General features: G+C 56.8%; 2 protein-coding genes across 3 annotated transcripts; one reads left to right on the top strand and one right to left on the bottom strand.

The window, feature by feature from the left end:
* Window positions 1-2: 2 nt before the first annotated feature.
* Window positions 3-6,565, bottom strand: TFPT (TCF3 fusion partner). Of its 2 annotated transcripts, none has more exons than XM_030847924.3 (6): window positions 6,139-6,565; window positions 5,372-5,630; window positions 2,423-2,493; window positions 848-917; window positions 545-763; window positions 3-154 (listed from the first exon to the last, which is right to left on the bottom strand). In XM_030847924.3, exons 1-6 carry the CDS (start codon window positions 6,159-6,161, stop codon window positions 35-37), a joined length of 762 nt encoding a protein of 253 aa, XP_030703784.2. In that variant the 5' UTR covers window positions 6,162-6,565; the 3' UTR covers window positions 3-34. The 2 variants fall into 2 exon arrangements, with proteins under 2 accessions (XP_030703784.2, XP_060145648.1); XM_060289665.2 differs by lacking the exon at window positions 6,139-6,565 and adding an exon at window positions 5,932-6,110.
* A 17-nt stretch (window positions 6,566-6,582) lies between these two features.
* On the top strand, window positions 6,583-23,016 carry PRPF31 (pre-mRNA processing factor 31). Its single transcript, XM_030847906.2, has 14 exons — window positions 6,583-6,716; window positions 9,660-9,844; window positions 9,933-9,993; window positions 12,830-12,913; window positions 13,519-13,616; window positions 14,210-14,316; window positions 15,036-15,205; window positions 17,446-17,603; window positions 18,712-18,801; window positions 20,411-20,538; window positions 20,626-20,698; window positions 21,286-21,414; window positions 21,513-21,611; window positions 22,757-23,016. The coding sequence occupies exons 2-14, from the start codon at window positions 9,668-9,670 to the stop codon at window positions 22,880-22,882; spliced, it is 1,500 nt and encodes a 499-aa protein (XP_030703766.1). The 5' UTR covers window positions 6,583-6,716; window positions 9,660-9,667; the 3' UTR covers window positions 22,883-23,016.
* Window positions 23,017-23,704: the final 688 nt, after the last annotated feature.

Here is a 23,704-nt window from a genome sequence, read left to right as displayed (position 1 = left end):
GTGTAGGGGCTGGTTTACTGGGGTGGGGGTGGGGTCAGTCAAAGGCGGGGCTGGCTAGGGTGGGGTAGGGCAGCAGCTTGTCCGGCCCCCGAGAAACCCAGCTGGAGTCTAGGGCCTCGTCCGCTTCAAAGCCGAAGTCTTCCTCGACCTTAATCTGGGGGAGATGAGAACAGGCGTGAGAAGGGCCCCGGCCTCGCTGTTCTTTCCCAGGCCAGACGGCGTCCTCTGTGCACCTCACCAGAAGTCCCGGCATCCCCTGCAGTGTCACCGCCCTCCCCTGCCTTCTCTCCCTCCTCTGCCAACGATCCTCCCCGGTTATCTTTTCTTCTCCCCAGAGCCGCCTCCACACCTTCCTTGCCTCCACACAAGCCCCTTGCCTGGCGTCTTACAATGCTTTCTCCTTCCCCGGCCAACACCAGCCCTGTCCAAGCCTTCCAGCTCTCCCAGCCTTGCAGGGCCCGGCCCCGCCCCCCCGCAGCGCAGCAGGGAAGCCCAGGAGCCCCAGTCCCGCCCTGTGGACCCCTGGACTCCAGGCTGCCCCCACCTGCACCGGGGCCAGTTCTGGAGTCAGCGCAGCTCCCACTCGGCGGCCGTCCCGGGGTGCTCGCCGCCTCTTCCGCCCGCTGGGCCCCTCGCCAGGGGCCGGGCTGCCAGGTTCTGGGGGTGCAGGCGTCCTTCTAGGCGGGGACAGCCCCTCTTTCTCTGGAGGCTCGTTCTCGGCGTTGCCTGGGGTGGGGGCGTCTGTGCCCTGGCTGCCCTCGTCCTGGCAGACAGGGAGGTGGGCGCGTGAAGGCTGCGTCCTGGGCTCCCGCTTCTCCCAGCCCACCCGTGACCGCATCGCACTCACCTCCAGCACGATGGTGAACTGGCTGGCGCGGTAGTCATCACCGTAGGAGTCCAGCACTCTCATGAGGAACCTGCGGCCGGAGAGAAGCCGCCGGGGGGCAGCTTTATCTTCTGGCGGTTGGGAAGGGGGCCCACGACAGCCCAGCTCTGACTGAAGCCAAGGCTGTCCTGGACCCAGAAGGTCTGAGACACCCGGGTGGCAAGCACTTGAGACAGCCAGTGGGGCTCTGGGCAGGACCAGGTGACCTGCACCTCCGCTCCTGCTCTGTAATCTGGAGGTGACAACCCCACTGGGCGGCCCGCTGACCACGACACTGCAGCTTGATGACAGCTCTGCAGTACTCGGCTTGTAAACGGTCAAACGTAAGTTATTATTTTCATTACTCCCTGGGAGGCGGGCCCGGAGCACTCTCACTGGTGATGCTGCCTGCTCTTCCCCACGCCTGCTTCTAAAAGCTTTTCGGTTTTTTGTTTGTTTTAAGCTCTGATTAGATGGTCCCCGTAAGCCAGCGCCTGGGTGGAGCGTTTCACGCGCACAGTCTCTTATTCTACAAGTAGGTATCAGGTGTCCTCTCTGTGCTATCCACCACGGAAGCCACTGATCATCTGTCACCATCCTCGAGCGCCTGCCACGTGGCGAGAGTGACTGAGGAATGGGAATTTTAAATTTCGCTTGATTTTAGTTAATTCAGATGAAAATCGAACCACATGGCTACCAAGCACATGAAATGAGGCTCGTGCAACTGAGGGAGTGAATTTCCAATTTCACTTCGTCTTAATAAACTTGGCCTGTGACCACTGAGGAACTGAATTTTCAATTTCATTTGAATGAATTGAAATTTATTTTAATGAATGTTAAAATTCCACTTCAATGTAAAATAAAGTCACCACCTGCAGCTGGCATCCTGGACAGCACAGGTGTGGACAAGAGGAGGACCCAGGAGCTGAGCCCTGGCTACTGCAGGTTCAGGGTTTGGGGAAGTGAATGAACCAGCAAACAGGCAAGAATCAACGGCCGGGAGGAGGGGAAACTGAGGCAGATGAGTGACCTGGCCAAGAAAGTGCTTCAAAGAAGAGGGTGTATCCACTGGGTCAGGTAAGTGGAGGGCCGAGGACTGACCGGGGGTCTCGGCATCATGGAGACTCTTGTCATAAGGCCTGTTCTCCACGTTTCACGGAGGTGGGGACCCAGTGGAGTGGCGGGCCGGCCCCAGAGCTCACTCCCCATCCGGGTCGCGGTGAACCGAGGCGGGAGGCTCAGCTGAGCTCGTCCCCTTGGGCTCCCATTTAACCCTCAGCAGCCTTGTGATCTCAGTGTTAACCCTTAGTTGACGGGGAACTGGGGCTCAGAGAGGGGACGTGGCTGGCCCTGAGTCACACAGCAGAACGGCGCTCGAAGCTGAGTCCGTGACCCTAAGTCTGGTCTCCTGCCTTCTGCTGCATTCCATACAAAGGGAGCACACCTCTCCCCCAAGGCCCAGGGCTCAGCTTCCTTCCAAGGCCCAAGGTGGTGGTGACAGGGGTTGGGGAGCAGAGGCAAGCGATGCAGGCCCAGAGCAGGTGTGCAAGGGGTTACCTCCGCTCCTGCTGGAGTCTCCGAGTTATCCTCTGTACCTGATGGAGCCTGTTCAGGACCCGCTCGTTCACCTGCGGGGAGGTGGGAGGAAACACAGGTCAGCCGGATTCCGCATGCTCAACACGTGGTGAACGGGGCCCCGCTGGAGGGCGACTGGCCCGGGGCCATCCCGGGGCCCCCAGGGCCCGCTGTGTCTGCTCCTTTCCCCTTCTCATTGCCTCTCTTGCTTCTCTCCCTCATCCACGCCGCTCACACTGGCCTCCAAGCTCACGCTTGAGTCCCCTGACACCGTCCTGTCCTGGGGGCTTTCCACGTGCTCTTGCCCAGGTGCCTGCCTAGCTCTCTCAAAGGCTGCACTCAAAGGCTACCTGCTCAGACCTCTCGTTAATTGCAGCAGCCCCTCCCCCACTTCCCACACCACAGCGTCCCCCCCCCCCGCCCTCTCAGCTCCACTTTTCCATTGCCTATAGCCTCTCTCTATGCAGTGTTCTCACTCTGCGTCTCCCCCAACAGAACAGAAGCCCCAAAGGACCAGGATTTGTGCCTCTGTCCCCGGTGCCTTGAGCAGACCCTGGCAGAGGGGGTGCTCCCTAAATACTGTTAAACAAATGACTTCACCTAGTGATAAAGTGCTTGAAGGACACCAAACTGGTAGATATGCTGGAGATAAGGGCAGGAGGTGGCCGCTTTAGTTAAGGTCATCAGAGGAGATGTGTGCCCAAGCGTGAAGGAGTATGTTCTGCTCCTGCGTCAGAAAGACCTGGGTTTGAATCCCAGCCTGCCACTTCTCAGCTCTGTGACCTAGGGCAAGTTACTTAACTTCTCTGAGCCTCAGGTTTCTGCACTGGTAAAAGGAGAATAATAACAACGTATTCCTGGCGGGGGACGGGGGAGCTAAGAGCAGAGGCTCAAATGCAACTCCATTTGAGCAAATGGTTGAGTCTCTTTGGACCCCAGCATCCATCTGTTAAAAAGGGCTCAGGATGCTTGCTGCTTGGGGGGCGCTGAAAGAGTTCCCAGATGTCCCTGCGTAAAGCCCCCAGAGCAGGCCTGGCACGCAGTGGGTGCTCACAGGTGAGAGTGCTTGCTCTGACAGCACCACCCTTGCTGTCAGACCCTGTGAACACACAGTGACGTGAGGAGTCGTGAAATCACGGGGTGGTGGGGGGAGAAGAGAGAGGAGTGGTCATGGAGAGAAGAGAGGTTGGGGTGAGCTGAAGGATGAAGCGGAGGCAAAAGCTACCTGGTAAAAGATACATAGTATCTGGTTTATGTATATTATGTAAGTTTATATTAACACGTACATAAAACCATATTACAGAGTGCTGCAGGGACTTCCCTGGTGGTCCAGCGGTTAAGACTCCACGCTCCCACTGCAGGGGACGCAAGTTTGATCCCTGGTTGGGGAACTCAGATCCCACAGGCCACACAAACAAACAAACCAAAACAAAAAACACCAAACAGTACTGCTAGGGACGTCATCAGGTTAACTGTCATCAGGTGTGTGTCTGTATGTCTGTCTGCTGGGTCCGTAGGGAGGACTGGGACAGCTGGCCACAGGGTACGCATAGGTGCAGCCTCTGTGCAGCTTCAGGGGAATATACTTCAATGCCTGGAGCTGACCTGCTCCAAGCCCACTGCCCTCAGCCTGGCATTCGAGTCCCCTCCCCAGCGTCCCCATCAGACCAGACAGCTCTCCAATCCTGAGTAAGCCCTACGCCACACAGAGTCCTAAACGTACCTTTCCCTCCAGCTTGACGTGTTCCTACTTAATCTAAGACTTGATTCAAACCTCACCTCCTTATTAGTTCTCTAAGTCGTCTCTCTCTCTCCCTCTCCTTGACTTCTACCCTAGCTCAAGCCTTCTCCTCTCCTGCCTGGGCCACTACACCAGCCCCCTTCCAGAACTCCCCCACCAGCGTTGTTACAGGTTGGATGGTGTCCCCCCAAAAAAGGTGTGTTGGAGTCCTAACTCCCAGTGCCTCAGAATGTGACCGTATTTGGACACAGGGTCTTCACAAAGGTAATCAAGTTAAATGAGGTGATTGGCCTTAACCCAATATGACTGGTGGCATCCTTATTAAAAGAAATTGGGATATACACACACACACAAGCACGGGAAGATGAAAGCAGAGATCTACAAGCAAGGAACACAAAAGATCTCCAGCAAACCACCAGAAGCTAGGGAGGATGCCTAGAACAGATAACAGATTCTCCCTCACAGCCCTCCGGATGAACCAACCCCGCTGACACCTTGATCCCAGACTTCTAGTCTCCAGAACCGTGAGGCAGTACATTTCTATTACTTAGCCATCAGTTTGTGGTTCTTGATACAGCGGCCCTAGCAAAAGAGTCCAGCCAAATTCAGAGAGTCTCAAGCACTGACCCTGTCCCTCCCCTGTTTGAAACCTTTTGATAGCTCCCCATCACTCTCACAAAAAAAAAAAAAAAAAAAATCCAAAGCTCTTGCTCTGGTGTTTGTGGCCTTTCAAGATCTGGGCCCTGCTTACTGCTCCATCCTCATTCTCAACAAGGAGGCTAATGCAGTGATTCAGCAGAAAGAACCTGAGGCTGGGCAGAGGCGTGGGGATGGAGGGGAGGAGAAGGACCCCAGAGAGATCTGAGAGGCAGGACACAGGACAGGAGCGAATGATGTCAAGGGTATGGGAGATTTGAAAAGTTTGATAGGTGGGCAGCAAGAGAGGCACCTGTGAAACATCAGTGAGCTGATCTGGGTTGTCAGATGATGCTCCTAGAGGAGACATCTCTCCAAGGTGCCTTGCACAGTGCCTGACATATAATAGGTGCTAAATAATAATGAATGAATAAGTGAATGGAAAATTCATTCAGCCGGGCAAGGAAGGCTGGGCATCTAGACAGGCAGAGACTGGGAAGGATTGGTAATAGAGGCCAGGGGACCCCAAAACAGGGGAATCCACACTCACCTACCTGCTCGATCTCCCGGCAGCGTCGACCTAGCGCCTGGTACTTCCTGCGGTTTAGTTCCCGCTGGCGCCGCCGCCGGCCCCGGGCTGCCTCTTCCTCTTCATCTCGCTCTCGGAGCCCGGAGCCACCCAGACCCCCAGACACAAACTCCACTTCTGTCTCAAGCTCGCTCTCCAGGATGTGACCACCGAACAAAGGAGGCAGCGCCAACTCTGAGCCTGGCGGCGCTGAGAACTCTTCAAAGCCCACAGCTGCCATGGTCCTGTAGAGTCAGTGGGTTCAGGGACCCTGAATACCTAGCCCTTAGTCCCTCCTCCCACAGACCAGAAGCCCAACTCCCAGACCCCTCCTGTCTCTGATGCAGGAGTCCGAGGCCCCCAGCCCACCATTCCCAGGATCCAGAAGAGTTCGAGCCCCGACCCCTTCCTCCCAGGATCCAGGAGTCCAGGGCCCCAGCACCCGCTTCCCAGTATCAAGGAGTCCAGACTTCCAGCCCCTTCTTCCCCGAGTTCCACGGGGAGTTCAAGCCCCCCAAGCCCTCACTCAGACCCAGGAGTCCTGACCTCCAACCGCCTCGCCTGTCAGATCCAGGAGTCTAGACCCGTAGCCTTTTCCCCCAGGATGCTCGAGTACGGACCCCAGTCCCTACAAGAGTTATAAGCCAAAGGAGTTGCAGGAACTGCAATCCCCGTCAGTCCTCCGCGCAGAAGACCGCTCTTATGCAGCCGCAATGTCTTTTGGGATTCGTAGTTTTCCCCAAATCCACTCACCCTTCTCTCTGCTCCAGTTCCATCTCTCTCCGACTCCGGGGTCCCCGGGCCTCAGAACTTCCAACCTCGCTAACCTCTAGGTTAAGTCGCTCGCAAAACTACCTTTCCCATCAGGCTTCACGACCCCAGCATCCGGGACCTTTGCCGCTACGCCTTCTGGGAGCTGTAGTTTCCTATTTCCGGCTCCGCTCCCCAACCCCTCCACCTCCACCTCGACTCCTGGCTGAAAGCCTTGCTTTCTCGTCGAACTCCTCCACCAGTGGTCTGAGTTGCCCTCGACTTTATTCTTGTCTTGACACCCTGTCGTCAGATTATGGCGATTCTCCGCTTATCAGGTTCAGTCCACAACGGGCGTGGGCCGGATAAAGCGCCTCTTCTCTCCGGATCATCCCTTCTCCGCCTAGCGGCAGGTGCTAATAAAGTTGTTGTTCCAAACGCAGCCAGGAAAGACGCGGTGCAGGGGCCAATCAGAGCGCAGCTTTGCTTCGACGACGGCGCATGGTTGAAACGTCATCAGTTAGCGTCGACCGCTGCTGGGAAGCTAATTTCTTAGAAACCGTCGTGCGAGAAGAGAAGAGGTGAGTGTGATGGAGACGAGGGAAGGGCGGGAGGTTGGCTTCCTGGGTCTGGGGGAGGAAGTGTGTAAGGAGAAAGGCGGGCCTTCGTAGACCGACTAACCAAAGGTCTCAAATGCTCCTACATTGTTAAGGCTCTGGGGATATAGCGGCAGCAAAAAATCGTTCCCGGCCCTATTAGCGCTTTGCATGGTGCCTGGGGAGACAGGCTTAATCAAGTAATTACTTAAATAACCACAAATGTGTGAAGTGCTTTAGGGTACACACAGGGCGTGCGGGGTGTATATCACCAAGCAACTTATCTACTCTAGAGTGGGGTGCGTGGGTCAGGGAGCTGGAATATGAGAACTGAAGGATGAAGAGGTGTTGAGCTGGTAAAAAGGGAGGAAATGAAGACCTAAAGTGAGGGGAAGAAGTTGGTAAGCCAAAAAAGTGTGAGAAGGATTCAGGGGCATGGGGAATAGTGGCGGGGACTGAGGCTGGAGAGGTTGGCTGGCATCAAGCGAAGTCGTGGTACCTAATCCGTGCCACGTGCTGCGCTGGGCGATGGAAATAGTGTGCAATGAACAAAATGGACACGGTCCCTCTTTCCTTACAAATTTAAGCTTAATGGGGAAGATGGACATTAAACAAAATGTTAGAAATTTAGAGAATCTCAAGTGTTGAAGTGAACCGAAGGGTTCATAGGATGTATAACAGCAAGATAGCATCTAGTCTCAGGGTCAGAGATAACCCACGCTGCAAGAAATAATGTTTGTGCCCTTACCTTTGGGATGAAAAAATAATATATCCAGAGAGCCGGAGAAAGGAAACCATAATGTGGTTGGTATAAAGATTAAATAAAGTTCATTCATTCATTTGCCCAATATTTCTTGTATACCTACAACGTGCTAGAGATTCTGCTAGATGGTGGAGATATAACGGTGAACAGACAGATAACCGCCCCTGGTTTTGCTTACAGTTTAGTGGGGAAACAGAGAAGAGAGGATAAGAAGAGATACTTGAGTCTAATGTATGGAGAGCAGATCATGTCCAATAAAGGACAAGTTCCTCTTATTCAGAGAAAGCAAGAGTAACGAGAGTTTTAGAGAAAGGTGTGTGTGAGATAACATGGGTGCGTTTACAAGGAAAAGCTGTGTCTTATAAAGAGAAGTGAGTATAAAGGGGACATTTCATCTTAGGGAGAAAGGAGGGCATGCGGGGAGACTGAGCTCAGAGACACCGAACATCCAGGGGTCCTAAACCGGCAGCTCAAGGGCCAAATCTTTCCTGTAGTCGTTTAGTTTGGCCTTTGCCATGGTGGTCTGTTTAAATTAGCCACTTAAAAAGAAACTTTTCAGACTGGGAGGTTACACATAAAAATTCTGACTCTCTTACTTTTCTTGAAAAAAATTAGAAAACCTGGCAACATGGAGCCCGTGTTCCCACTGGCAGGGCGTGTCTGAAGCGTCGCGTCAGCTGAGCTCTCACATCAGGCATGATTCCCTCGCTCTCCAGGCTCCACTTCCCCAGTTGCCCAACCCCCAGCCTGCTTCTCACTTATGTCACCCACTTAGCCTCTGGGGACATGGAGGTTTGCAGCCTCCGTTTGTCTTTCTGTAAATTTTATTTTATTTCTTTATTCTTTTGGCTGCACCACGCAGCTTGCAGGATCTTAATTCCCCAACCAGGGATTGAACCCGGGGCCACAGTAGTGAAAGCACCAAGTCCTAACCACTGGGCCGTCAGGGAATTCCCCTGTTTTTTAAGTTCTTTTTTAATTTCATTTTTTTATTGAAGTATAGTTGGTTTACAATGTTGTGTTAGTTTCAGGTACACAGCAAAGTGATTCAGTTATACATATACGTATATACCTATCTGTTCTTTTTCAGACTCTTTTCCCTTATAGGTTATTACAAAACACTGGGTATAGTTCCCTGTGCTGTATAATAGGTACTTATTGGTTATCTGTTTTTTATATAGTAGTGTGTACATGTTGCATTTGTCTTTTTTTTTAAAATTTTTATTGGAGTATAGTTGGTCTTCAATGCTGTGTTACTTTCTGCTGTATGGCAAACTGAATCAGTTATACATATATATATATTCGCTCTTTTTTAGATTGTTTTTCCATATAGGTCCTTACAGAGTATTGGATAGAGGTCCCTTTGCTATACAGCAGGTTCTTATTGGTTATCTATTTTATACATAGTAGTGTGTATATGTCCATCCCAGTCTCACATTTATTTCTCCCCCCCTTCCCCCTACATTTGTCTTATTGAAAGAGGAGAACAGGAAGAGGGAGCATTTCTTATTTTAATAATAAAAAAAAAGCACTGGGGAGGACAGAGTGGTGGGGATTGTACCTTGTAGAGTAGTGCTTCGCAGCCTTTGCAGCCTTTTCCACTGTGTGGGATTCACCGAAAATACTAATATTTGTACAGCACCTGGGGGTAGGAGCTGCTCATAGCCCGAGGTGATTGGCCTGGAGGCTCTAGACATTTTAGGCCCTGCCTGGTTGTCCTGATGGCTGAGGAGATCAGGGTGTCTGTCACCCATTTGGGGCCCAACAGTTGGTGGGGAGGGGCCTCTGCTGGTGGGGGGAAGGAAAGGATGTGAGGAGAGGTCTTATCAAGGGAGGGGATGTATCTTTTAAGTCTTAGCGAAGTGGTGGTGTGAGGGGTGTGCAGTGTCCTGTCCAGTGAAGTGAAGGTGAGAAGGGTGGGTAGTGTGACTTATGACTGGAGACCATCTGGTTCTGGGAAGTGGGTTCATGGATTCATTCAGCAGGCGTTTCCTGAGCATCTGTTATGTGTCAGGCGCAGTTAGGAGCTAGAGAAAAAAGCAGAAGAGTGTACCTGTCCTTGTGGAGCCTGCATGCTGGTGAGGTTGATCAAGAAGGACCAGGGCCACCTGGCAGGGGAGGCCTGTCCCAGTAATGAGTGGGAATCCCGCTCGCCCTGCCCGCAGGCCTCGGGATGTCTCTGGCCGACGAGCTGCTAGCTGACCTCGAGGAGGCGGCAGAAGAGGAGGAAGGAGGAAGCTACGGGGAGGAAGAGGAGGAGCCGGCGATCGAGGATGTGCAGGAGGAGACCCAGCTGGATCTTTCTGGAGATTCGGTCAAGAGCATCGCCAAGCTGTGGGACAGCAAGATGGTGAGAGGAGCTCCTGGGGGGTGACACGGGCAGCATCTCCTTTGCCTGGAGAGTCCCGGCTTCTGACTCTCCGCTCCTCCCCGGACAGTTCGCTGAGATCATGCTGAAGATTGAGGAGTATATCAGCAAGCAGGCCAAAGCTTCGGAAGGTACTTCTCCCTCCCTGTCGCCCTCGCCCTCTCCCGCCCCGGCTCTGCTCCGGCCAGGGCCCTTGGCTCCTTTGCTGCTGGTGACTTTGGAAGTTGGCCTTTCCCGTCACCCTTTGCCAGAGCCCTCTTCTTCTCTTCCATCCCAGCCCAGTCCCCTTCTCTCCTAAGAGTGTACTGCATTCCAAAGCTGGTAAGTTCTTTCTAAGTTTTCTTTTTTCTTTTTTGCCCGTGCTGCACAGCATACGGGATCTTAATTCCCCGGCCAGGCATCAGACCCAGGCCCCCTGCAGTGGAAGCGCAGAGTCCTAACCACTGGACCACCAGGGAAGCCCCTAAAGCTGACACTTCTTAAGTCCTTGCTCTGTGCTGAGCGCTGGCTAATTGTGATAGGATTTATCTCAAGGCTTCCCAAACTTTACTGATAACGTAATCAGTTATAGAGTTTTGCCACACCTGTAAAACACTTATTATTTCACTTTTTTTTTTTTTTGCGGTACACGGGCCTCTCACTGCTGTGGCCTCTTCCGCTGCGGAGCACAGGCTCCGGACGTGCAGGCTCAGCGGCCATGGCTCAGGGGCCCAGCCGCTCCGCGGCATGTGGGACCTTCCCGGACCGGGGCACGAACCCCTGTCCCCTGCATCGGCAGGCAGACTCTCAACCACTGCGCCACCAGGGAAGCCCTATTTCACATTTTTAAATCCACATACTTTTTCCTTCAGTTTACGCAAGAAGGAAAGATATTGCTACTGTGGATGGAAAACTGGTGTCATTTGTTAAATAGAAAGTAACCATGAAAATATAAAAAAAAATCCATAAAAGTTATTAAAATCTCTCCTCACTTCTAACTCTGGGCAAAGCTGGGTTGTCTCTTGAGTGTTCAGACCAGCTCTAAGAGGACAGTGCTGTCATCACCCCTGTTTTTCTTGGAAAGCTGTGGCTCTTGATTTGAATTCCTAGGCAGTGGGAAGCCAAGGGAAGCTTTTTGGCACAGGAATGGTATAGTCAGAGCAGAGTTTCAGGGAGACTTACTTGCTCCATCGTTTCTTTTTTAAAAAATTAATTAATTAATTAACTTGTCGGCTGCGTTCGGTCTTTGTTGCTGTGCGCAGGCTTTCTCTCTAGTTGCGGTGCGCGGGCTTCTCATTGCGGTGGCTTCTCTTGTTGTGGAGCACAGGCTCTAGGCACGCGGGCTTAAGTAGTTGTGCCACACGGGCTCAGTAGCTGTAGCTCGCGGGCTCTAGAGCGCAGACTCGGTAGTTGTGGCGCACGGGCTTTGTTGCTCCACGACGTGAGGGATCTTCCTGGACCAGGGCTGGAACCCGTGTCCCCTGCATTGGCAGGTGGATTCTTAACCACTGCACCACGAGGATTAAACTTTAAACCTTTAAAACTTTCTTTAAAGTTTTCGTGAGGCGCCCTGCGGGCCAGGCCTGTGTGGGCCTTTGCTCTCAGAACACTCAGGGGCTGGCGGAGCAGTTACTGGTGGGCGGCGCCTGCTGGGGTGGAGGGAGCCCAGGACACTCGGGAGCCACAGGAGGAGCTGGCTGACCCTGCCACGGTCAGGGAAGAACTGATGTCTCAGCTGGACTTTGAAGCATGAATACACATGACAGGCCAAGAATGGGGTGGCGGGGGGGTGCGCCCAGGGAAAGAGAGCTGCACCTGCAAAACCTTGGACATCCATAGTGATGGGGAGGCTGGCAGGGCACCAGACCCTGCGGGGTTTCAAATGCCAGGCCAGGGAGTCATGGGGAATCATAAAAGTGACATTTCCTGGTGTGGGCCAGGCTCGGGGATTTTAAGTCACACCCAATCACACCCCATGTCTGGTGGGGAAGGTGGACATGAAACACCTCAACCTGGGTGGTGACGATGTCTAATGGATGTGGCAGGAGTGTGGCAGAGCACAGAGAGACAGCTGACCCCTCCTGAAAGGTGCGGGAGGGGTTCTTAGGCGCCTTGTGAGACTTGAGGACGTGGAGGCATTTGAGCATCAGGATTCGGAGCGCAGACTCGGGAGTCAGATCTCAGCTCTGCCATCTGCTGGCTCTGTGCCATCAGGCCAAGTCTCTCCGTTTCTTTCTCTGCAACATTGGCCTGATTTAACACCAACCTCCCTGGCTGGTTGTGGATAAAATAAGTTAATGCCCGTAAGGCACTTATAACAGTATCGTATGCCCAGTAAGTCGTGTCTGTGTCAGTTGCTCGTGATAATACTGTCATCATTGTCATTATTGTTGTTATTATTAGCGCTTGAAGGGTTTTCCAGAAACAGACACGAGGAAGGGATGTACCAGGGAGAGGGAACAGCATATTCAAAGGCCAAGAGAAGAGTGAAGCAGGCCAAGTGTTCAGGGCACTGTAATCAGTCCTTTAATGGCTGGAATGAAATAAAGCGGGGGTGTGATGAGAGGATGGGGCCAGGAAGGTGCAGAGACCAGACTGGAGTCACTGAGTCAGCAAGTGTCCACGGAGCGACTGCAGTGGGCCAGGCGCATCGGGGTGCAGCCACAGGAAACAGACCCAGTACTTGTCCTTGCAGAGCTTCCAGCCTTTTGGGAGGCCTCAAACATCACTCTGGGTAGCTGGGCTGTTAGTCTAAGGGTGTGGTGAGCCCCAGGAGGGTTTAGGTCCAGGGCAAGATGGGGTCAAGTCTAGACTGGCCTGGAGGGAGAGATGGGAGGTTTGCAGATATGCAAACCTGCCCCCCAGTTTCCTCTTCAGCCCCTTCCTGCTCCCCTCCAGCTGCATCCCCAGTCTCCCTGAGCTGTGGGATCTGGAACGGGGTGGGTGCATAGACACACACCCACACCAGGCTCTTTCTCATCCTCACAGTGATGGGACCGGTGGAGGCGGCCCCCGAGTACCGGGTCATTGTGGACGCCAACAACCTGACGGTGGAGATCGAGAACGAGCTGAGTGAGTGCCGGGAAGGGCAAGCAGAGACAGCCCTGCCCGGTGTCCCCCACAGCCTCCTCCCATCCTCAAGGGAGGGGCAGGCAGGATCACAGGCCGTCTTCCCTGCTGGCCTTTCCCAGGGTCCTGCCCCCAAGCCCCTGTATCAGCTGGAATCCAGGTTCAGCTGCTGTAACAAGTGGTTACGTGAGAAGGAAGCATATTTTCCTCTCATATGAAAGTCTGGATGAGGAGTCCAGGCTCTTTCTGTCTCACTGATCTGCCATCTGTTTCATGGTACAAGGTGACTGCCCACCTCCAGCCATCACCTCCACATCCTCATCAGCAAAAAGATGGGAGAGAAGAGGAGGGCACATTTTTTTCCTTTGAGGGAGTGGCCTGCAAGTTGCACATGTGACTTCAGCTCACATCTTGTAGATCAGAACTAACTCCCATGGCTGCATCCAGCCATAAGGGCAGCCGGGAAATGTAGCTTTGTGCTGTGTGTCCGTGAGCCCAGCTATAATTAGGGGTTTTGCTACTGAAGGAAGAAGGGGAAATGGGTACTGGGAGAGCCAGCAGAGTCTGCCTGCCCCTCATTGGGCTCCTCTCCGCCCTGTCCCCCTTAGACATCATCCATAAGTTCATCCGGGATAAGTACTCGAAGCGATTCCCCGAACTGGAGTCTCTGGTCCCCAATGCACTTGATTACATCCGCACCGTCAAGGTAAATGAGAAGAAGTGGGCTCCCCGACGGCCACTAATGTGAAGGGGCGGCGGGGCCCTGCTCTCGGACCCCCAGGTTTAAGGGGAAGGCTCCCCTCGCTCAGCCTTGGGCTGGAGACGGGATGAGACTCGGGGAAGCAGTCCTAAGTGCCAAGACCCCGAGACGGCAACAGGCCCTGGAGCATTCTGGGAACGAGAGGAGGCGAGGAGGCGGATTGCAGAGGCCCTGGGTCTTAAGGGAAAGTGAAGGCGGGCTCACCAGTGCGCAGGGCCCCCCATGAGTCCAGGGGCGGATGGGGGCGGTGGCAGGGGATGCCCACCCAGGGAAGTGACGCGGTCAGACCCGCACTCTGAGTGGCCATGGGCTGCAGGCCTGTGGCGGCAGCGGGTCTTCCCTGGGTGGCCCGTCTGCTCAGCTCTGCTTCCGGGTCAGCCCGCACGGGGCAGACGGTGCGGATCCTTTGAGCAGCGGAGTTGCCAGGAGTGGGGGGAGGCAGGGGAGTGCCCCGGGTACAGATGGGGTGGGTGCAGGAGCACGAGAGGTTCTGGAGCTTCCTGAGTCCCAGGCCCCTGTCCTGCCCTCTCGCCCCCCAGGAGCTGGGCAACAGCCTGGACAAGTGCAAGAACAACGAGAACCTGCAGCAGATCCTGACCAATGCCACTATCATGGTCGTCAGCGTCACTGCCTCCACCACCCAGGGGTGCGCACAGGGGCCCCTCTGATGGTGCACGGCGGTCTGGGCCAGCGGCATGACTGTCAGTCTCAGGGGGATAGGGCACTTCAGCTCGCAAGCCAGGCACCGTGCTGGGCTCGGGGCTCCGCGGGCATGAGAAGCCAGCCTCGCCCAGGGTTTCGAGGGTGAGGCAAGGGGCAGGCCCGTAATTAGAAGTGTCCGTCTCTGGCGTGTCATCCCCTTGCTAGGGTGAATGCCGGCTCTCCACCTGCCCCTCTGGCGTCCGTGCTGCGCCTAGGAGAAGGGGCCATTTGTCACCGCAGAGCAGAGCTCTGGAATGGTTGATCGCAGCGGTGACCGTGCTCCGAGGGAAGCGGCAGGGTGGTGGGCCGGGGTGGCCAGCAGGGCTGAGGCCTGCAGGGTGTGGTGGGCCTCGGCGGGAGAGCGTTTCAGGAAGAGGGAACACCTGCAGAGGCCCGGCTCTGGCATGGCCTGGGCAGGGGCGCCTCCCACAGACGGAGACAGGACGGGGCAGTGCGGTGGCACCGCGGACTGGTTCCCGGCAGCCCTGGCTTCCAGGCCTCAGGGCCGGCAGGAGCGGTACCTGTGGTGAAGCTGCACACACGTGTGCGCACACACACGCAGCTGGGAGGACGCGGGCTCCCGGGCCACGCAGACGGGACACGCTGAAGCTCGAAGATCGGGTCCGTTCCAGCCTCACCCCCACCTCGCCCCCCCCCCTGCAGGCAGCAGCTGTCGGAGGAGGAGCTGGAACGGCTGGAGGAGGCCTGTGACATGGCGCTGGAGCTCAACGCCTCCAAGCACCGAATCTACGAGTACGTGGAGTCGCGCATGTCCTTCATCGCGCCCAACCTCTCCATCATCATCGGGGCGTCCACCGCCGCCAAGATCATGGGTGAGGCCCGTCCCCACGCAGTGACGGCCCCGCGGGCCATGTGACCTTGGGCAAGTCTGTTCCTCTTCTGTAAAATGGGGATTTGGCCCTGGGGCCCCAGGACCGTGTCCCCTCGCCCCCACCCTCTCATCTCTCCTGGAGACCACAGAGGTCGGCCAGCTTGCTCTTCACACAGACATGGAGAAAGGATGGGGCCCCTGAGCCTGGTCAGCGCCCGCATCCCCAGCAGAGCTGGGGCCAGACAAGCCGCAAAGGGGAGAGGCGGCGTGGCTGGTGGAAATGCTGGGCATCCCAGCAGCTCCCAGCTCTGCCGTGGGCCCACGGGGCCGCCTGGCAGTAGTAAAGTCAGCTCTCTGAGCCTCAGTATCTCCACGAGACGGGGGCACTGGTCCTGGCAGTGGGTGCCTTCCTCCTCGGGGGCTCTCTGCGGCCTCAGAGAGCCCCCTCAGGCTCCTGGCCCCTTCAACCGAGAAACATTTCCCCGGGGAGTTGGATAAAGCAGCCGTATTCGTCAGTTCAGGCTGCTGTAACAAAGTGCCATAGACTGGGGGGCTTCAACAGCTGAGGTTTATCCTCTCACAGTCTGGAGGCTGGGAGACTGAGATCAGGTGTCAGCAGGGCTGGTTCCTTCTGAGAGCCTCTCTCCTTGGTGTGTAGACGGCCACCTTTTCACTGCGTCCTCATGTGGTCTTCCCTCCACGTGGGACTGTGTCCTAGTCTCCTCTCGTAAGGGCACCAGTCCTATTGGATTAGGGCCCATCCTGTGACCTCATTTCACCTTGATCACCTGTTTTGTTTTGTTTTTTTTAATTTGGTCGTGCTGGGTCTTAGTTGTGGCAGGCGGGCTCCTTAGTTGTGGCAGGCGGGCTCCTTAGTTGCAGCTCGCCAGCTCCTTAGTTGCAGCTTGCATGTGGGATCTAGTTCCCTGATCAGGGATCGAACCTGGGCCCCCTGCATTGGGAGTGCTGAGTCTTAACCACTGCGCCACCAGGGAAGTCCCTGATCACCTCTTTAAAGACCCTGTCTCCAAATACAGTCACATTCTGAGGTGTGGGGAGGGGAGGGCTAGGACTTCAATGTGTGAACTCGGCGGGGGGACACAGTTCAGCGCAGAACACAGTCTTGGGGGCAGGTGTGTGCAGAGTTGCAGGTAGAAGCAGTGGTGTCGGGGAAGGACAAGCTCGGGTGTGGATCCTGCTTCCCCCCTCGCTGACCTCATGTCTTTGGGCAAACGGTGTCACGTGCCTCAGTTTCCCTAGTGGCGATTGGGGGTTGTGCTAGTTTCCTGTGACTGCTGTAACAAATGACCACGAACCAAGAGGCTTGAACGATGCAGTTTATCATCTGACAGCTGTGGAGGTCAGAAGTCCACCGTGAGCCTCACGGGGCTAGAATGAAAGTGTCGGCAGGGCTGTGGTCCTCTATGGTGGGTCAGGGGAGGAAGCCGTTCCCTGCCTTTTCCAGCTTCCAGGGGCACCTGCATCCCTTGGCTTGTGGCTCCTTCCTCTGTCTTGAAAGTCTCCTCTCGTGCCACTCTGACTTCGCTTTTCTCTCCCACTTTTGAGGATCCTCGTGATTACATTGAGCCCACCAGGATCCTCCAGGATAATCTCCCCTTCTCGGGGTCCTTAACTTGCCCGTATCTGCAGAGTCCCTTTGGCTGCATGTGGCATTGTAGTCGCAGGTTCCGGGGATGGTGATGTCAGTGACCATGGGGGCTGTTCTGCTCCCGCACGGGTGTTGGAGGCTTGTTTCAAGGACTCGTGTGTGTGATGAGACCATTTACCTAATCCTTGAAAGCGCCCAGCACAGGGCCCCGCACACAGCAATCCCACCTCAGAGGTAGAACTACTTACAGTATTTACCTGCAGCTCCTCTTCCCCTCCCCCATGCCCGCAGACACGCTCAAGGGAACCCAGAGGTGATTCACACCCAGGCCCTGTTGTCGCGAGCCCACAGCGCGGTGAAAACCACTCTGAGGCCGGAGCAGGGCCTGTGTGGCTTCGCAGACTTGGGTCAGGTTCCTGTTGGGCCAGTCTGCTCACTGTGCACTCTAGCAAGTTGCTTCACCTCTCTGAGCCTCCTCCAAACCCCTCTCGGAGGCGGGACACATCGGCCCTCCTTGGCGGGGCCGCCTCGGGGCTCCAACCAGAAACTCCTGTGAAGGTGCAGCGCATGGCGAGCCCCAGACAAATCCCCCCGGTCCTTCTGAGCCCCTCCCTCCCTCTGTCCCGCTGCAGGGGTGGCCGGCGGCCTGACCAACCTCTCCAAGATGCCCGCCTGCAACATCATGCTGCTCGGGGCCCAGCGCAAGACGCTGTCCGGCTTCTCATCCACCTCAGTGCTGCCCCACACCGGCTACATCTACCACAGCGACATCGTGCAGTCCCTGCCCCCGGTGAGTCCCACCCCCTTGGAACCTTATGCTGTGCCCCAAAGGGCACCCCCTCCCCCTGCTGCTCCTCGGGTCCCAGGGGTCTCTGCTGACGCCAGGGGTCAGGACCCTGGAGGACGGGCCGCGCAGGGTGTACGAACAAGGACGCTGGAGCTGACAGGCCAGGCTGGAGTTCTGATCCCCCTCAGGCTCCCCGTGTGTAAGTGGGGTGAACTGAACCTGCTTCATGGGGTCAAGACGAGGACTCACTCGTACGAAACGCCTTGACATCAGGCCTCGCACGTACAAAGCAACGGAAGCGTTAAGCTTGTGAGTTCGGGGTTCCCAAGACCACGGTCAGGTTCAGTGGCCACTAGAAGGACTCAGAGAGCTCACCTTGAGCCGATCCACCCAGGGCTACGGTTTATCACAGTGAGCGCACCCAGAGTAACGCTGGCCGAGGGGAGGCACGAGGGCAGGGTCCTCGGGGCTCAGTCTCTGCCGAGGCTCGGGGGCACAGACATGGCTGGGACCCTGTGACTCAGAGACCCCACCCTAAGTCACAGCGCTGTTCCCTGGCTTACCCAGGCCCCTGCCAGCACAGATCACCACCCAGGAGCCAGGGCCAAGGCCAGACTTCTTAGGACAGGGTTAAATTCCCCTCTACGCCTAGCTGCTGCTGGCTTACTATGTTATTATTATTACTGTTATTCTTCTCTTTATTATTATTGCTACCATTACCATTACTACTGGTCACCAAGACTTGGGGCTGTGGGTGTTACAGGTACCATCGTGGTGTTTCTCAGAACCTGGCCCCTACCTTTTGTGGCACATGACACCATTTTTGGTGATACACAGATGGATGTTTTAAATTTTAATGTAGGTATTTTCTCCGTATTTGATAATCTTACATCTGTTGTAATGCGATTCAGCCTTCTGTGCAAACGGGGAAGTAGGTTATCGTTATCACCGACAATGATGATTTGTTACTGTAACACGTTATTACAGTAAGGCAATAGCGGTAAAGGTGAAATGCTGACAGGCAGAAATGGAGACGGGGGCTAGAGTTGTGGAAACGCTGCCATCTGATTGCATCTGCACACTGACTCTGCCTTCCTGTCCATGACTGCAGGATCTCCGGCGGAAGGCGGCTCGGCTGGTGGCTGCCAAGTGCACGCTGGCAGCCCGAGTGGACAGTTTCCATGAGAGCACGGAGGGGAAGGTGAGGGGCGGGCGGCGTCTGTCCGGGTGGTATGTGGTCTGTCTCAGGGAGAGCTGTCAATAGAGGACCCAGCACAGCGAGCGCTGTCCTAACAGGGCAGAGGCGGGGGTGTTGGTTGTGGCCCCTACCGAGGCCAGCATCCCCTCCCCCTTCTGTACGAGTTTCCCATTGCTGCTGCTGTGACAGATTAACCACAAGCTTAGTGGCCTAAAGCAACACAGGGTTACTGTCTTTGAGTTCAGTAGGTCAGAAGACCACGGCGGGTTCCCTGGCCTGAAATCAAGGGGTTGGCAGGGTTCATTCCTTCCGGAGGCTCAAGGGGAGGATGGCTCCGCTGCCTCTTGCAGCTTCCACAGGCCGCCTGCGTCCCTTGGCTTGTGGCCCCTTCCTCCATCTTCAAAGCCAGCGTAGCATCTTCCCAGCTCTCTCTGACTCTGCTTCTGTCTCCACATCTCCTTTGACTCTTTTAAGGACCCAGTGATTACACTGGGTCCACACTGATCATCTAAGGCACCCTCTCCCCGTTTCCAGATCCTTAACCCAGTCACATCTGCAAAGTCCCTTTTGTCAGGTAAAGTGACACATTCGCAGGGACCAGAGAGTTGGTTGTGGACACCTTTGGGGGAGGGGGAGGTATTTATTTGCCTACTGCACCAGGATCTGTCCCCTCTACCAGAACTGTCATTGTTCACGTAATTATTCCATCAACCTGTGTGCCTTGGCGGACTTGTTCTGGGAGAGTAGATGTTTTCCGTCTTGTGCATTATTGTTTTCCAAGCGCCCACCCTGGCACCGTGGGTTCAGGGGTTCAGTCTCTCTCTGACCACTGGCTTGGATGCTGGGGGTACAGCAGTGAACCACACAGACAAAAGCCCTGCCTCCGTGCCATCTCCATTTTGGCTGGGGGCAGGCCGAGAAGACACAAGCGGCAGGTCTGCGGCGCGTCCAGCGGTGCTGAGTAAAGCCTGGGAAGACAGACGCGGGGCACTGGGGGCGGCGAGGGAGGCGAGACTGAGTAACCTGGAGCTCGGGGAGGGCTCCTCCGAGGAGGCGAGGGTTTAACATAGACCTGAGTGCAGCTAGCAGGCGAGTCCGGTAGATGCTGGGGGGAAGGGTGTTTCAAGCAGAGGGAACAGTCGGTGCACAGGCCCTGAGGCTGGAGCACGGCGAGCTCCAGGGAGAGGAGGCTGGCGGGATGGGGGCAGATCATGTGCAGCCTCTCGCACCCTGGGGAGAGCTTGGCCTCAGTGGGGGTGCTGAAAGGGGGCCGATTTGGGGTCCTTCCTGAAGGGAGAGCCTGGCGGGACTCTCGGGGTGTGGCCGACTCCAGGGCATCGACACTTACTGACCTGAGGAGAGCTGGGGCCGGGGCGGGGGGGGGGGGGGAGCGGGCGCGGGAGCTCTGTCTGCTCCATTGCCTTGGGGCGCAGCATTGAGAGGAGAGGGCTGCGCCTGCGATACAGTGTGGGAGCATCGCGTGGTAGGTGCGACTTAAACCGGCAGAGCCCAGAGGGTCAAGGTCCTCCAGGGCCGCGTGGGAACGAGGGGGACGGGCGGACAGGACAGGCCCGAGGGAGCAGCTGCAGGACCCCCACCCCGTCCTCCCCAGGTGGGCTACGAGCTGAAGGATGAGATCGAGCGCAAGTTCGACAAGTGGCAGGAGCCGCCGCCCGTGAAGCAGGTGAAGCCGCTGCCTGCACCCCTCGACGGGCAGCGTAAGAAGAGAGGCGGCCGCAGGTGGCGCCCGGGGACCAGTCGGGCCGGGACGGAATGGGAAGGGAAGAGGCTTGCACCCTCCCAGCTGACCCCCTGCCCTGTCCCCAGGTACCGCAAGATGAAGGAGCGGCTGGGGCTGACTGAGATCCGGAAGCAGGCCAACCGCATGAGCTTCGGGGAGGTCAGACCCCACCCTGCTCTGCCCCCGCTCCCTGCTGCATTCCTTCCTCTCCACCTGTGGCCATGCCCCCCACCCCCAGATCTGGGACAACACCTTAGCCTCCTCCCTGGTCCCCCCACCCCGGCCTCCAGTCTCTCCCCACCCCATCCACCCGGCACCGGCTCCCCTCGCCCCGAGGCTTCCCATCCACCCAGGCACTGGAGGCTGTTCAGGATCAGACCCCTGCAGGCCTCCCAGTCTCGTGTCCCCCCACGCCCCGCACACATGCCCTTCCCCAGGCTCCACCCCTGCCAGGCTCTTGTTACCCGAGCCTCACCCTACTGATCCTGCAAGAACTAGCTCAGATGCCCTTTCATCAGTGAAACCCATTTCAGTTCTTACACCACACACACGCACACGCACGGCCCCTCTCAGCTGTGAGCTCAGGGAGCAGTAACGGGACCTGACTTCCTTGCTGGGGCCCCAGCAAGGCTCACTGCACTCGGGGCCCAGTAGGCGCCTGAATAGGGCCGGCCGATGGGGTGGGTGCGTGGGCCTCTAGCTGACTGAGGAGGCAGCTGGCACCCGACGCCTTTCCCTCCCACCAGATCGAGGAGGACGCCTACCAGGAGGACCTGGGCTTCAGCCTGGGCCACCTGGGCAAGTCGGGCAGCGGGCGGGTGCGGCAGACACAGGTGAACGAGGCCACCAAAGCCAGGATCTCCAAGACGCTGCAGGTACGGCCGCGGGCTGGGGCGGGGGCTGAGGGTGAGGGGCTGCGGGCTCGGGCGCTGGGCCCCAGCCACAGTCTGCACCTCCCCGGCCCTCCCCACAGCGGACCCTGCAGAAGCAGAGCGTGGTGTACGGCGGCAAGTCCACCATCCGCGACCGCTCCTCGGGGACTGCTTCCAGCGTGGCCTTCACCCCACTCCAGGTACCGGCCCCCCTGGGGTCAGGAGGCCCAGGGAAAACCCCTTCCCCTCCTGGGCTTCAGCTGCCTCGCCTGCGGAATGAGCACACGACAGGGCCCCTCTCGGGGCTGCCGTGGGGGGAGTGGGCACCGATGAAGCCCCTGAAGGGCGTATCTGGGTTCCCTGCACTCGGTGAAGTTACCAGGGACCAGTTGGTCTCTATGACCTCGAGCAGGCTCAGTCCCTCCCTGAGGCTCTGGGTCCCCACCTTCCAAGATCCGGTGGCTGGGGCCACCTCAGGGCCCCGCACAGGAAAGGTCCTAGGTAGGTGGGCTGGGCAGTCGGGACCCCAGCCAACCACCAGAGCATAGGATGGAGCCAGGGCAGGTCACTCCCCTGTCGGGTCCGTGCCTCGGTTTATTCACCCACCAAATAGCGCTGGTGTGGCCCTCGGGATCTGAGGAGCACCAGCTCATTCCCTCCATCAGCAGGTGTCTGCTGAGTGCCTGCTAAATTCCGAGCGCTGTTGCAGGTGCCGGGACAAAGCCACAAAACAGAGACAGGAAGTTTTGCTCTCCCAGAGCTTAGGGGGTGGCAGGGGGACAGATAACTAAGATACATAGTGTATTGGAAAGTGGACAGTGCTGGAGACTGAAAGGACTAAGGGAGATGGGGAGCCTCCAGGGGAGGCCTCAGCGAGAAGATGAGAGTCACCGTGTGTAGAACATTCACAACAATGCCTGCCACGCGTCGGGTCCCCAGGTCGTTAAATCCTCGGTGGGGTTGGTGCAATTTGTGCTGGGACTGCAGGCAAGCCACTTACTTCTGGGACTCAGTTTCCTTATTCAGGAACCGAACAGTATCAGCTGTTCTCCAACGGTGGTGTTTTTAAAGTCTCCTGGGGAACCTGCTAAAAATTCAGATGCCCAGATCCTCCCCTCTTCCCCCACCCCCCGGCCCACAGAGTCAGAATCTCCCAAGGTGGGGGAGATTTGGGGGCTGGCAAACTGTCCACATGTTTGCCCAGAGCCCAAGGACCACTGGGAAGGGCCCGTGGGCCCCTGACATTTCATGATTCCTTCACTGGGAGCTGGGGGAGCTGGGCGGGGGGCATTGTTAGGGCCCAGGCCTGTCTCCCCACCCCATCCCATCTCCCTCACCTGCCCAGGGCCTGGAGATTGTGAACCCACAAGCAGCGGAGAAGAAGGTGGCTGAGGCCAACCAGAAGTATTTCTCCAGCATGGCCGAGTTCCTCAAGGTCAAGGGTGAGAAAAGCGGCATCATGTCCACCTGAGGGGCGGTGCCCTGGGCCTTCTCCCGCTGAAGGGACACAGAGGCCCCACCTCTCTGAAGGGGTCGGGGTCAGGATGGGGCTGGGAGGTTCCGGCAAGGAGAGCCGCCCCGTGCCGGCCGGTGCTGGGACTGTCCGGCGAGGCACGGGAGAAGGCCCGGCCCCGGAGCACAGAGATCGCCGCCCCACTCACACACACAGCCAGCCTTCATCACGCATCTTTTTTATTTTAACCGGGAAAGGAAGTACCTTTGGAATAAGTGCAATTAAAAGCACATTATCAGGATCTGTCCTTGGCGAGTGATCGTTTGTCGAACACCCGGGCGATTTGAGGAGCTACGGGGTTTGGGGGGACAGAGCTTGGGCTCCCTGGAATCTGGATCCAACCCCGGGCCTGTCACTTCCTCATCGTGCAGTCCCGGGAAGAGAAGAGCCCTCTCCATCTCCAGGCCCCTTAGAGAACCCTGGTCATTCTGACGCCCCAGCTTTCAATGCAGGCCGCCCTGGGTGGTCGTGGCATCTCATGCAGTTGGCCTCTGCCGCCTTCCAAGCCTCCACACTTCAACCACCAGGCGCACCTGTGAGGACGTAAAAGATGCCCAGGAAGCACTTAGCACTGGGCTCACCGTCAGGGCCCCACGACCGGGCACTTTTGTTATTCTCTCCAGTGTTTGCTGAGGACTCCCCCTCCCACCCTGGTGTGCCAAGCCCCGGCAGGGTGGAGCAGACAGGTGCCCAGCCCTGGCAGGGACTCAGTGCTATGAAAGTTCCTGCCTGGTAAAGAGAGCACCGTGCCGCCAGGGGTAGCCTACCCCATGCTGGGAG

This window comes from Globicephala melas, chromosome 19, assembly GCF_963455315.2.
Source record: "Globicephala melas chromosome 19, mGloMel1.2, whole genome shotgun sequence".
Classification (NCBI taxonomy): domain Eukaryota; kingdom Metazoa; phylum Chordata; class Mammalia; order Artiodactyla; family Delphinidae; genus Globicephala; species Globicephala melas.
This window is presented reverse-complemented; position numbering and strand designations above follow the sequence as displayed.